The following is a 13,349-nucleotide window of genomic DNA, read 5'->3' on the forward strand; positions in this document are numbered from 1 at the left end:
TCTCACCTAGGCGAGAATGACGTCCAGGATCCCTCCTCCTGAATTCTGAGCATGTGCAGATGTGGTGCAGGGCTTCAGGTCACATCAGCTCTGCAGCACATCTGCACCTGCGTGGCTTGTCCATCCGAAAACGTCCCTTTCCTTGTGCACACACAGAAGATATCCTGCACATGTGCAGATGTGCCAGAGGCCTCTGCCAACACCCATATCGACACAGGTAGCATATTGGCATAGTTGAATGCGGGGGAGCGTTAGCGGAGAAAATGGACAAAGGGGTAAAGTCCCTCTTCAAGGTTACCGTGGCTTAATGCACTTTGCATAACTTAATTTTTCCTTCTGAAATTTACTAATATATGGGTTTATTCACATCCATCTGTATTCTTTAGCTTTTTTAACTCAAAGGGCATTTAAACTTCAGGAACTGAGTTATTTATACCTTAGCATGCACAGCATGGCGCAACAGGCGTCCCTCAAAGCCACCTCAATAAAACTCAGAAACATCAGAACTGAATTTATTCTTTCTTGCGAAGAGGCAATTAAGGAGAGATATGATCACCATCCATGTATAAATACATAGGTGTTTCATATAGTAAACTTGGTGCAGCATTATTCACCTTTAAAGGAGGATAAGGAGGCACTTTAGGTCTGAATGAAAATAGATTTAACCTCCAGGTACAGAAAGGCTTCTTCACAGTAATAGCTGTGAAAATGTGGAAAAGACTCCATCAAGAATTAGTTCTGGCCAGCTCAGTAAATTTTTTAAAAATTAGCTGGATGCATTCGTAAATGCACAAAGTATAACTGTATGTTAACATTTATAGGTAACAGAACCAGAGATTCTTGATCCAGGGAATATCCAATTTGCCTTTCGGGATCAGGAAGAATTTTTACCCCTGCTGGAGTAAATTGGACCATGTATTATACGTTTTTGGGGTTCGTATTTCCCTTTTTATTAACTGTAAATATAGGGTTCTGTATATGGGAGGTTTCTATGCTAATTGGAAAACATGTTTTAGGTAAAATGTTGCTTATTAAAATGCTCATTAAATATTGCACCAAAATACTTTCCAACCAACAGAAACACAGCAAATGTAAGGAGCTTTTAAAATGGTTTTCCTAGTAGTTAGAAAAACACTTCCAGAAAGGACCTTCATAGAATCCAGGCTATTTTCAGCAAATGTTTAATCCCCTCATGTGACAGATTAAGGACAAATGCTGAAACTTTAAAGCGTTACTAAAGGAATTTTTTTTTTTTTTAAATAACAAACATGTCATACTTACCTCCGCTGTGCAGTTTGTTTTGCACAGAGTGGCCCCGATCCACGTCTTCTGGGGTCCCTCGGCGGCTGTCTTTGGTCCTCCCCGCAATTAGTCACCACAGTCATGCGAGAGCTTGCAAGGTGGTCACTAATTGCGGGCGCGCTCCCGTGATACAGCGAGCGGCCATAGCTGTATCACTCGGCCCCGCCCCTCGGCGCGCCGCGTCACTGGTTGTGATTGACAGCAGCGCCAGCCAATGGCTGCGCTGCTCTCAATCCATCCGCTCTAGCCAATCAGCGGCTAGGCTGAGCGGCGAAGAGGATCGCGGGACTTTTGAGGGGTCAGGTAAGTATAAGGGGGGGGGGGGGGGGCGGCAGTATTAGATGTTTTTTCACCTTAGCCACTTCAGCCCGGACCATATTGCTGGTCAAAGACCAGGCCACTTTTTGCGATTAGGCACTGTGTTGTTTTAACTGACAATTGCGCGGTCGTGCGACGTGGCTCCCAAACAAAATTGGCATCCTTTTTTCCCCACAAATAGAGCTTTCTTTTGGTTGTATTTGATCACCATGCACGCACGTCGACGTCAGGGGCGAGCGCGCGCCCCTATTGGCTGCTCGGCGAGATGACGTAATATTACGTGATCTTGCCCAGCAGAGCCGACCTGCAGCCGTAAAACTGCGGCGGCTGGTCGGCAAGCGGTTAATGCATAGATTGCATTAAGGTGAAAAAACATTTTCCTTTACAACTCCTTTAAATTCTGTGATTTTCATTTTTCTGGCGAGCCTTTTCTTCCCATGAAAAATGATAGTATGTTCCTTAAGAAAACATGAAATGCAAAAATAGTTAACTATGTTAAAATCTTTTCCTCTGATAAAAAATAAATAAATAAATGTGTGCCAGCCTTACCTTGTCTCAGACGAGTGGGCTGAGTGACTGCAACCCCATCGATAGAACAAGGGTTCCCACATGGGTAAAGGGTGAGCGTGTGACATTTATTCTCAATGTAGCAATGTGTAGCAGCAATACCAGGGCCCTGTATGGTAATGTCCTTGGATGCATGGCCTAACGTGGTCCTCCCTGTGGTAAAAGGAAAGACATGAGAAGACAGAAAAGCAAAAATGTATCTGTGTTTGGTAATATTCATCAATATATTTTGCAGTTATTGCAGTTGTCACTAATCTACACTAAATGGAAATTAATGGTATCTCTAGCCAAAACTTTTTGAAAATCCAGCTTTCTATTGGGTCCATTCAGCATGCATTTCAGTTCCTTTTCTTTCTTTTTTTTTGGCCGTTTGAAGGAATTTGGGGGCCCCAAGCAAAATGGACATGGAGACAAGACCCCCCCCCCGCACGCACACAAAGCCTACAGGAACCACAGCATAGCGATGCAGTTTAAGTAAATAAAAAACATACCCCCCCCCTCCCTACCGTACCGCCTGGCAGGAGATTCAGTTTGCTGTTCCCGGCAGGACTGAAAGGAAGTGAACACTCAGTGTGCACTTCCTGTCAGTCTGGCCGGGGACAGGAAACTGAATCTCCTGTATTGCGCGGTACCCGGCTGGACTGAGAGGAGGACAGGCCTGATTCAGGGGCACAGAAAAAGCCACAAACTTGCATTCAGAGAGGAGCTTACAGGCATAATTTATGCACTTTCACTTGCAAATGCATTCTTGTGGCGTATCATATATGCTTTCTCTATATACGCTTCTAAATGCCATGAACCTAAAAACCTGTGTTATTACACAGCGTAATAAGCTTTTTTTTTACGCTGGATTTTTCTGGCAGCTCCTGGCATAAGGATGCATTGTGCATTGAAAAAAGCAGTTCTGAATCTAGAGTGGAGAAAATTCTGTCAACACAGGCCTTTAGAGAAAAACATCCATCATTAGTCTGTTAATGGGTAAGGTAAAAAAAAAAAAAGGGTAATGCCTGAGAGCTGTTGAGATCCCCAGCTTAGATGAGATGAAATTGTTTATGGGACACTGATTACCTGGATGAGCCGCAAAGCCCTGGATGCATTGCAAAAGTGGGCTTTGTGGAGTGGTGAGTAGAAAACAATGAATACAACTACCAGTATCACATCTCATTTTGTGCCTAAAGGTATGTTGAAAGTGCAGAAAATATATTTAAAAAAAGTCTGACATAAAAAAAAAATTCCCCATTTTTTAATAATAAATATTAATAATAATTTTCAAAAATAAGATTTGAATGAGGTAATTTTAACATGTTGCATCAGGGGTCAAGTCCTGGGGGAAAAAAGTGTGGGTAATCCCACCCAAGATCCACCCCCCCACCAAAAAAAATGATACGCTCATATGCATAATTACTAAACCGCATGTTTTTTTTTTCTTTTCAATCCACTGTACCTTTGTAATCCTTTGTTACTGGCCGCTTTAGAAAGAAGTTCTTTCTAAATCCCGTGATAACTCGCGGCAGACCTCCGCAATGTCTCCTGGGAACAATGACAAAAGCTCCCAGGAGACATTGCGGCATCGAGGAAGTGACGGAATACCCGCATACTACCGATGAATCCATACACAGGAAGCGGCCAGTAACATAAAGCATTACTAATGTTTGCCTGCCCCTGACAGTGACTCGAGCTGGGCATCGCCGCTTAGTGAAGGATTGGCTCGGGCGGCTCGTCTGCTCTCGTCCTGCAAAGGGAACCGAGTTCCTGCTGTGAAAAAAGTGCAGGAACTCCGTTCCCGCAGGACTTCACCCCTGTGTGTTGCATTTGTGTAAGTGATTTAATATCAGTTAGCAGATGGGATCCGCTAGGTTTTCAACTTTTCTTCACCAATAAAAGGACAGCCTGATTTTTAGATTGAAAACACCTGATAGCAGGATATACTACATTCCAACGATAAAATATGTGATGCTGCTTTACTTTAGGTTGAGCGAGATAGAACATGGTGACAAAAGATTAATTCATTTATAAATACCTTCTTCCAATGGTAGTAGAGTGATTGCCGTGCTCAGTCTCCCACTCCCAAGACTCACGAGATGTGGTTTCTCCGTGTGCACCTTCAAAACTTTTCCTGTGTCTATAAGATCTAGTGGGGTACTCTGCAACACAAAGTAAAATATCTTACTACATTGTACAAAGTAAAAATCACACGTGTAATCACTGTCTAGTGGTAGTACATGTATATCAATTGGACTTCAGCTTGAAAATGTTTTACCACAATCCAAACAGGTTCTTCAGTTCATTTGATTGCTGGTATTCCCAGCATTTAATGTCCTGTACAAGAACCATGAACTGCAGAAACTTGCCTGGATTCATGGTGAAACGTCAATAATTAGCAAGTCCACTTTTCTTATATACTTCCTTTTATACTTTAGATCACATAACCTGGATGTCTGAAAAAAATGTTACAGAATAAAATTAAAAAGCAGAAACTGATTTGTTACTTTTTGCAATGGTAAAATGATTCATTGCATAAAAAAATTCTAAGCCCTAATTCACGACATTTGACAGTTCGAAATCGCACGACAAGTCGCACTCCATTTCCGGCAATGGAAATGTTCAAATCATTGCGACTCAAGTTGCATCGACTTTGAAATCGGTTCCTGCACTACTTTTTTTTCCGATTCCATTGCAACTTGCATTGACTTCTGTTAAATGAAATTGCAGTCCGCAATGAAATGGCACAGTAAAAGCGCACTGATCGTGCAGCTTTGAAGTCGCGTAATTTCAAAGCTTCACTGGTGTGGACTAGCAGAATATATTGTTATAGTAGCCAGACCTGGTCTACTAAATGAAGACACATGGACAAGAAATAGGACTCAAATGCCCAAACTAGTGTAATCTGTACATTTTAAATGGCATCAACTTTATATCTACATTACAATATAGTCTTATAATATCATATGAGTCAAAAGTGCATATTGAGCTGAAAACTATAACATAACCTTGGCCACCATACCATATCTGGCACAGGGTCTACAAACCGCAGCACTCTGGATTCTATATAAAACATATGTCAGAGATTGTAAAAATTGTATTGTGTGGCAGCGCCATTAGACACGAGTAACAATAGTTCACAAAGAATATGGGGCTCACTAAATTAAACAACAGATATGAATAACGATGTCCCATCACTGCAGCCTTTTTTGTTTTTATGATCTAAGTGCTTAGGCATTAAAAGGAAAGACACAAACATTTGACCCTATTGCTTATGACAGTACCTAAAGTTGGCCATACATTGATCTTTTTTTTTTTTTGATCATCCAGGGGGCAGATTGTAAAAACTGAATCGATTGCCCCATCCACACATTCAAAGTGGATGTGGTAATCCTCCCCGATGCGCTATTGTATTCCGACAACGGGAACTCCTCCTTATTGGACAAAAATGTAACAATCCCATTCGGTAAGAGTCGACCATCAGATCGACTCTTCTCAAACAGGAATGGCCAACAGATGGATTGAAATTGGGCCTGAACTGGCTGAATTTTGATCCATATTTGACCAGCTTATGAGACTTTGAAGATATGCACATTTGTGACCAGCCCTGAATTTCATAAGTTGTGTTTTAAATCATAAAAGAAAAGTTAATGCACACATTTCATTTTCAATTAAATTAAAATGCCCTTGGGGTATTACTGTTTATATAGCAAAGAATGACGAGAGTCATATAAAATTCAAGCTTCCTTTCATAGCTCCGTTAACAAGACATATGTTCTCCAGATAAATCCGGCTAGCTCAGATTAATAACTAACATATTCAACTGCTAGAATAAACTTCATACATAGATGGAGATCTCTTGTAGTGCATAGAGAGGTGCATAGAGGTTGTAGAACAAAAACACAGGGCACTGTAAGGGACAAGCAAATCAGTGATGGGACCACAGGCATCATGCATAACCCAACAAAACGTGCATAGAAATAAACAAACCCAACAACAGAATCCTTGAAAATATTTATTTAACAATTCTGTAATAATCCATTTGGAAATAACTTGGCCACGGCCTGATTCATTGGTTTTACAAATTAATACACGATAATAACTCATACTGAATATCATGAAATCCATCACTTAAACAATTAATTCACCATAACCAAACATCAGCTCAGCCACTTAGACTCGAGCCGATTTACCATCGGAAAACTCAACTCTCCCCTCAGGCATCTGAGGGAGACCACCACATGAATCGGCCGCGACGGGAGGGGGGGTAGGGTGGGGAGCTTCCTCCTGCTGACATTTACCTGGTCACCGGCACCTGACCCATAATGCATAGGCCTTAATATAGCCCAGAGACCAGCTCCAGAATTTTCCAAACTAGCCACCTGACCTGTCAGAACCAATCCCTGACCCAGGCTGCTAGCTTTCCAGAACCCTCACCTACCCAGCTGATCCTAATCTTCCCAGTTAACCCAGCTGATATTCCTCACTCCCTGACTATCTGACTGTCCTAAATTAACCTTGCTGGCCCAAACTTTTGACTTTATACCTGAATGCCCCTGCCGTGGCCCCATGAGGAAAGGAGAGCCTAAACGGCTACTCTCTTTCCTTTCCCATGGGACCACAGGCATCATGCATAACCCAACAAAACGTGCATAGAAATAAACAAACCCAACAACAGAATCCTTGAAAATATTTATTTAACAATTCTGTAATAATCCATTTGGAAATAACTTGGCCACGGCCTGATTCATTGGTTTTACAAATTAATACACGATAATAACTCATACTGAATATCATGAAATCCATCACTTAAACAATTAATTCACCATAACCAAACATCAGCTCAGCCACTTAGACTCGAGCCGATTTACCATCAGAAAACTCAACTCTCCCAAGCGACAGAAGGAAAGGCAATAGCCGCCCTTCTGTCCCCACCACCCCAAACCGCGGCCGCTTCTATGCACGTTTGAAGTTCCGTGTTGAAAATGTCCAGGCCTATCTCTGACAGATGGACTCCATCTGCCCTATATAGACCCTGAACCCCGCCCTCTAGTTCACGATGCCTGAAAGAAAAACCCAGATCGGGGGATAAAAATTTTTCCATAGCCTTGTTGATCCGTTTACGGACCTTCTCCAGAGGTTTGAAAATTAAAGACTCCAACCAACGTAAACGCGGAACTATTTCCGAGAAAACTAAAACAGTGTGGGGGGAAACCATTTTTAAAAATTGAAAAGAATCCTTCATCTTGTTAACCAACTCGTAAGTTTTGACTTTACCTATGTCATTTCCGCCCAAATGCAATACCAAAATGTCTGGAGGAGGAAAAACTGCATATAATCTGCCTAACTCAAAAACTAGGTCATCCCACACCATTCCTCTGCGACCATACCAATTCACTTTGAAGATCGAGGGGTCCAGGCCCAAATTTTCCGAATAGGTCCTATCCGCCGCTCTTTTCTGTGCCCAAAAAATAAATGAGTGACCTAAGATCCATATTGACTGTTGGTGACCTGTAATAAATTAAACTGTTTAATACGGGCGAATATACAATTTAAATGCACTCGACTTCCATCTCCCAATTTTCTTAATTGCATTATCCCCCAGCCCAATCCTAGCGGCCTCTGTTGCTGCACCGATACGAAAAGAATGGGACGTTAACCTCATATGGCCTAGGTGAGCATACGATACACATTTTTTTAATATTGCTGAAAACTGATACCCGGAGGCGGGAGAACCGTTCATATGAATAAATAACAAGCCAGGGCATGATGGACGGATCCGCAGGTACTCCCTCATATTAGTTACTGGACAAATTTGCTTTAAACCATACTCGTTTAATGAAACCCAAGATCCTATGCCCAAAGCATCTGTTTTGCTAAACTTAATGAATAACTTTAGCACATTTTCCAGTAAGAGAACCTCGGACAATAGCATTCCCGAAATCCTTTTACCAGAGGAGGGAAGCAACTCCGATATTCTAAATGCACCAAAAAATGCTATGATAAACATCAATTTAAATAGCATGGCTTCATATGCCGAGAAGCATATTGCTGAGGTTGCCTCGCAAATCTGGGCTAAGATAGCTGGGGTAATTGGTGATCTGGTATCCTTCCTAAAAGAGCTTTTCCTATAACCTTTTAAAACCTGCCTAACAGTAAAGAAACTGTGGCAAGGAGGCAGATTGTACAGGCGAAGGAAAAAAGAAACCCCCGAAAGAGTTTTGCTAATATGGGACCAGGAGTATTGTCTCTGTATTAATGAGGTGAGAAATAGAAGCACCAGTTCCTCTGAATAATCTGACACTGGTGACTTTAATGAGGCTAGAAAAGTTGACCACAAAAACCAAGCAGAAGTGTAACTCCTCCATGTAGAACCTGCCACTGAGTTCTGAATATTTCGCGAGATTAAATCAGATCCCACAGATGGGCAGGACATACCACCCCCACTGGATCTGCCCCCGGAAGAAAAACGAAAAACTGGTCCATCTGTAGACGAGAAAGAGCGTCAGCGATTCTGTTAGTCTTACCAGGGATGTATCTAGCTTTTATCCAGATGTTCCATTTTAGGCAAAGAAAAACCAAATGACGCAAGTAAGTCACTACTGGGGGGGATTTTGATGCTAAAGTATTCACTGCAAAGGCTACACCCTTATTATCCGTACTTACTAGCAATCTTCTATTTGTGAATAGATGCCCCCATATCTCAAGTGATACGATTACCGGGAAGAGCTCTAGTAGCACAATATTTTTGCAGAAACCATTGGTGATCCACCTAACGGGCCAGGTGTCCATGCACCAATGGTTCCCCCAAACTGCCCCAAAACCAACTGATCCTGCTGCGTCTGTTTCTAAATGAAAATCTCTGTCTAACACAAAATCCTGCTGCCATACTGTCTTGCCATTAAAACATTCTAGAAATTGTAACCAAACAAAAAGATCTTTCTTAATGTCCATTGTTAACCTAATATGCGCTGCAGGATTCTTCAAACCCGCTGTTGCTGCATATAGGCTTCTAGAGAAAACCCTGCCCATGGGTAACACCCTTGATGCAAACGCCAGCTGACCCAGGAGGGATTGCATCTCCTTTAGCGTAACCTTATGCCTCCTAACAAATGATTTCAGAGTTTGAGATAACTTATAAATTTTTTCCTCTGGTAATCTAAATTCCATTTTTGCCGAATCTAACGTTATACCCAAAAAATCGATGCAATTTGTAGGAGAAACAGTTTTCTCGACTGCCAGTGGGATACCAAAATGTTTGCATACCATTTGGAAAGAGTGCAACAGGTGAGAGCATTCATCTGAGCCTCCAGGGCCTAAGAACATGAAGTCGTCCAAATAATGGGTTAAATTGCCTGAACCTGACACCTTGCTCACTACCCATTCCAAAAATGTTGCAAATGCCTCAAAATAAAAACATGAGATCGAGCAGCCCATTGGCAGTGCTTTGTCAAAATAAAACTGCTCCTCAAAACAAATACCTAATGAATTAAAACTTTGGGGGTTCAAAGGGAGTAACCGAAAAGCAGACTGAATGTCTGCTTTGGCCATTAACGCATCCCTTCCTAGTAGGCGTAGCTTATTGACGGCTGTGTCAAAAGATGAATATGAAACCGAGGCTTCGCTGGTGTCAATCTGGTCATTTAACGAGTGGCCAAAAGGAAAAGACAAATGATGAATTAAACGGAACTGAAAAGGCTCTTTCTTGGGAACTAGGCCTAAAGGGGAGATTCTGAAGTTCTTAAAGGGAGGATGATCAAAAGGACCTTCCATCCTACCCGCCATAACTTCCTTCAAAAGTTTAGATTTCACCACTGCAGGTGCTTCTCTGACTGATTTCAAATTTTCCACAATATGGCAACCACTACCATTAAAACTCGGTACGTGGAAGCCCTCAGTGAAACCTTTAATGAGAAGGGAAGCCATCCGCTGGTTTGGGTACACCTGTAGCCAGGGGGACATGTTTAGGAATATCACCGGGGTAGCCGCCTTTGGGAACCCCGTCTCTTGCTTGGGCCTGTAGCTTACGAAAACACTTTGAGACTGGATGGTTCCCAGTACAAAAAGCGCACTCGTGTCTATATTTGCAGGTATTAGCCCATCTACATTGTGTGTCGTTGAAGGCGAAGCACAAACCTTTCTTATAAGTGCCCCCCGCGGAGGCCTGTGGTGCGTTAGGTGTGCTTGACCGTACGAAAGGCTGTTTCTGTGGCAAAAATAAATTTAGCCACAGGCCCACATCCTTTGATCCCCATTGCAAAGATGGCTGAACCGCTATCTTTTGTCTGAAAGCCTCATCATATGTCAGCCAAGACATACCACTGAAGCTTCTGTAAGCCTCCAAGACTATATCTATATGCTGAAACAAAAGGGGGCTTTTCTCTGGGGATCTCTCACATAGCACGCTAGCGTAAATTAGAAAGGCTTGTAACCATCCATAAAAGGATTTGATCATAGGTTTACGTTCGTCCTGTTTTTCCTCCCTCCTTTCATACCTAGCAAATTCTTTGGAGGGAGGAAGAATAGTGGACAGATCAATATAATCATTGCTCCAGATTTTCTCTTTTAAATTTAGAGGTAAGTGAAACCCTAAAGGAGATAGAATACAAGGCATGCACTCTTTAGAAATCCTGTCAGTATGCTTAACAATGCTATCTGTACCAGGGGTCTGAGGCATAGGGGAAAGGTTAGCTGACCAAACCCCTGCCTCACTGCTTGCTGACTGTACATGCAAAGGGTTAACCTGCTCTTTCATTACAGAAATCAATCTTTCAACAGTTGTAGATAGAATAGCTAATTGTGTTGCCGTCTGGCACTCACCCTCCAATCCCTGAGCAGACTGGGCTCCAGGGAACGCTGCAGGCACCTCGCACCGCACAGGGATGCTGCCGGTTTGCTGAGAGGTTTGCTGAGAGGTTTGTTGTGTGGGGCGGCTCGTGTTCCTCCGACCTCCCCTGCCACCTCTGCGGGAGTTTTGAACATACCCCGGCGTGCTGCATGGCTGTGGAGAAGCTTCAGTTGTGGACCTGCTGTTCCTCCCTCGACCTCCAGGGGGGGCTGCTGGTCTGGTGCTCTGGCTGCTGCAAAACAAAAGGGGAGAGAGACTACAGGACTCGCTGGTCCCGGGCTGCGCAGGGCTTACACTCCTCCTCTGCGAACGCCGTCTTTTGCTGGTCCTCTGCCCGACGCCTTCCTCCTCCTCTGCGGCCTCCAGGCTTGTCATCCCCGGGACGAAGACCGTCGGGAACTCCGCTTCTCCTATCCGGAATGGCTGTAGGCTGCTCGGCTCGCTTGGACCTGGTGCAGGGGCGGTCTCGACGCTGCTGGCATCCACGCTCCTCTCGTCAGGTAGGGATAGGCAATGCTGTATCCATTCGGCGCCGCCCGAACCCTCCGCCTTCCTGATCAGCTGTTGAATCAAGGCTTCCATCGCACACACCGTCCGGGAGCTTCCTCCTGCTGACATTTACCTGGTCACCGGCACCTGACCCATAATGCATAGGCCTTAATATAGCCCAGAGACCAGCTCCAGAATTTTCCAAACTAGCCACCTGACCTGTCAGAACCAATCCCTGACCCAGGCTGCTAGCTTTCCAGAACCCTCACCTACCCAGCTGATCCTAATCTTCCCAGTTAACCCAGCTGATATTCCTCACTCCCTGACTATCTGACTGTCCTAAATTAACCTTGCTGGCCCAAACTTTTGACTTTATACCTGAATGCCCCTGCCGTGGCCCCATGAGGAAAGGAGAGCCTAAACGGCTACTCTCTTTCCTTTCCCATTCATTTAGACTACATGTATTGCAAATCAGACCTCCTCTCATTTAGCAAAGTATATGCAAAACATTTTTTTGTAGTTGTGAACTCTGCACTAACAATAAGGAAGTCAACTTTTTCAAAGGTGTGCAACATATTTAGAAGAACTGTAGAAGAGACAGATTCACACTCAAAACATATGCACAAATAAAGTGCAAACGTAAAATTAAAAACTATAATACTGCATACCTTTGTCTCTCACAACTGATATAAGGTAGGCTTTTTTGTTAATGCATGAAGGAAATCCCAGACTAAATCTGGCCATACATTATAGAATTTCGACTTAGTGGGTGTCCATGTTGCACCCCTCTCATCCGGCATCCCTCGATTGAAAAATCAAAGGACTTGGACAGAAAATCGTCGGACAAAAAACATTTCCAATCAAACAGATGCAATAGCTGGGGTACATATAGTAGACAAACTGGGAGATTTGTCGATCCGTGCTTTATAGTGAAGGCTGAATGAAAAAAACTGTCAGTTTATGGCCAGTTTAAATACCTGATGATTCTGACCACCCCCCTCATAATCTATTGCTTCCTAATGTTTCCTGGCTATGGAATGAGCGAATATGCCTTTTGTGGCTGATGGCGAGCGCAGCTATTTGTGAGAGTTTGCATAACTAATGATTACCTGCGGTGATTGTGGTTGGACATACACGAAATGTGTCCATCCATGATTGTGACTCACCTACTCAAGGACTGGCCAATCTCTCACCACGCTGTCACTTGTGTAATAATGGCACTCTCGGCTGCACCCTGGAAAGGGTCTGTGTGTCCAATCAATGGACTGACAAAGTCCTGGCATTAGTTAACAGTTTATTGTATAACTGAAAGAAAAAGGTGGGGGGGGGGGTGGCGTGCATGGTCACTGTGGTTATGCCCTTCACATGACAATATGGTTGAGATAACCTATGACATAATGACCAGTGTTGCCAACCGTCAGTAATTTTTACTGGCAGCCATTAAAAAATGGGCACTTTTCTCATGACAGTAAGAGGAAAAGGTTGCCAGTTAAAAAATATGGCTGTGACGCTCAGCTCAGAACTGCGTATGTGCAGCTCGGGGCCTGGAGCCGGCCAAGACCATCCAAGTGTCTGCTACAGTGTGTTCGGACGGTGTGGTGGGTAGGTCTGGTGGAGGCAGTGTCTGAGCGTGTCATGTGATGTCATTGTGCCAGGGAGCCAAGCAGAGCGTCCGGAGCCTTGTGTGCGGGTCTGCAGGGTGGGATTAAGGCAAGCCAGGAGTGGGACTGTCAGTGCTGTTTGGACTGGAGGGGACTGAAGGGACCACTTGGCATTGAGAGAGACTGTTACTCTGACTCAGGAGGGGACGTGTCAGTAACACTGTGAGAGTCAATTTCATGTG

At 43.6% G+C, this 13,349-nt stretch overlaps 2 protein-coding genes across 16 annotated transcripts in view; both read right to left on the minus strand.

The window, feature by feature from the left end:
- Positions 1 to 13,349, minus strand: part of PHLDB1 (pleckstrin homology like domain family B member 1) — a 185,872-nt gene that overhangs the window by 126,610 nt on the left and 45,913 nt on the right. For all 15 annotated transcript variants that reach the window (XM_040325487.1, XM_040325476.1, XM_040325480.1 and 12 more), the window contains exons 3-4: positions 4,208 to 4,331; positions 2,170 to 2,340 (exon numbers count right to left, since the gene is read on the minus strand). In XM_040325487.1, coding sequence (XP_040181421.1) covers positions 2,170 to 2,340; positions 4,208 to 4,331 — 295 coding nt within the window. The remainder of the gene's footprint in view (positions 1 to 2,169; positions 2,341 to 4,207; positions 4,332 to 13,349) is intronic.
- Positions 6,433 to 11,995, minus strand: LOC120915190. The gene is made up of 2 exons (XM_040325490.1): positions 10,990 to 11,995; positions 6,433 to 7,680 (listed from the first exon to the last, which is right to left on the minus strand). The coding sequence occupies exons 1-2, from the start codon at positions 11,633 to 11,635 to the stop codon at positions 7,052 to 7,054; spliced, it is 1,275 nt and encodes a 424-aa protein (XP_040181424.1). The 5' UTR covers positions 11,636 to 11,995; the 3' UTR covers positions 6,433 to 7,051.

The sequence above is a fragment of the Rana temporaria genome, chromosome 10, assembly GCF_905171775.1.
Source record: "Rana temporaria chromosome 10, aRanTem1.1, whole genome shotgun sequence".
NCBI classification, from domain to species: Eukaryota; Metazoa; Chordata; class Amphibia; order Anura; family Ranidae; genus Rana; species Rana temporaria.

Coding starts and splice junctions, on each gene's coding strand:
- LOC120915190 (XM_040325490.1), bottom strand. CDS start 11,635: ATGTCAGCAGGAGGAAGCTCCCGGACGGTGTGTGCGATGGAAGCCTTG. Junction 7,681..10,989: donor GTCTGCTCAGGGATTGGAGG/GTGAGTGCCAGA, acceptor AATTTATTACAG/GTCACCAACAGTCAATATGG.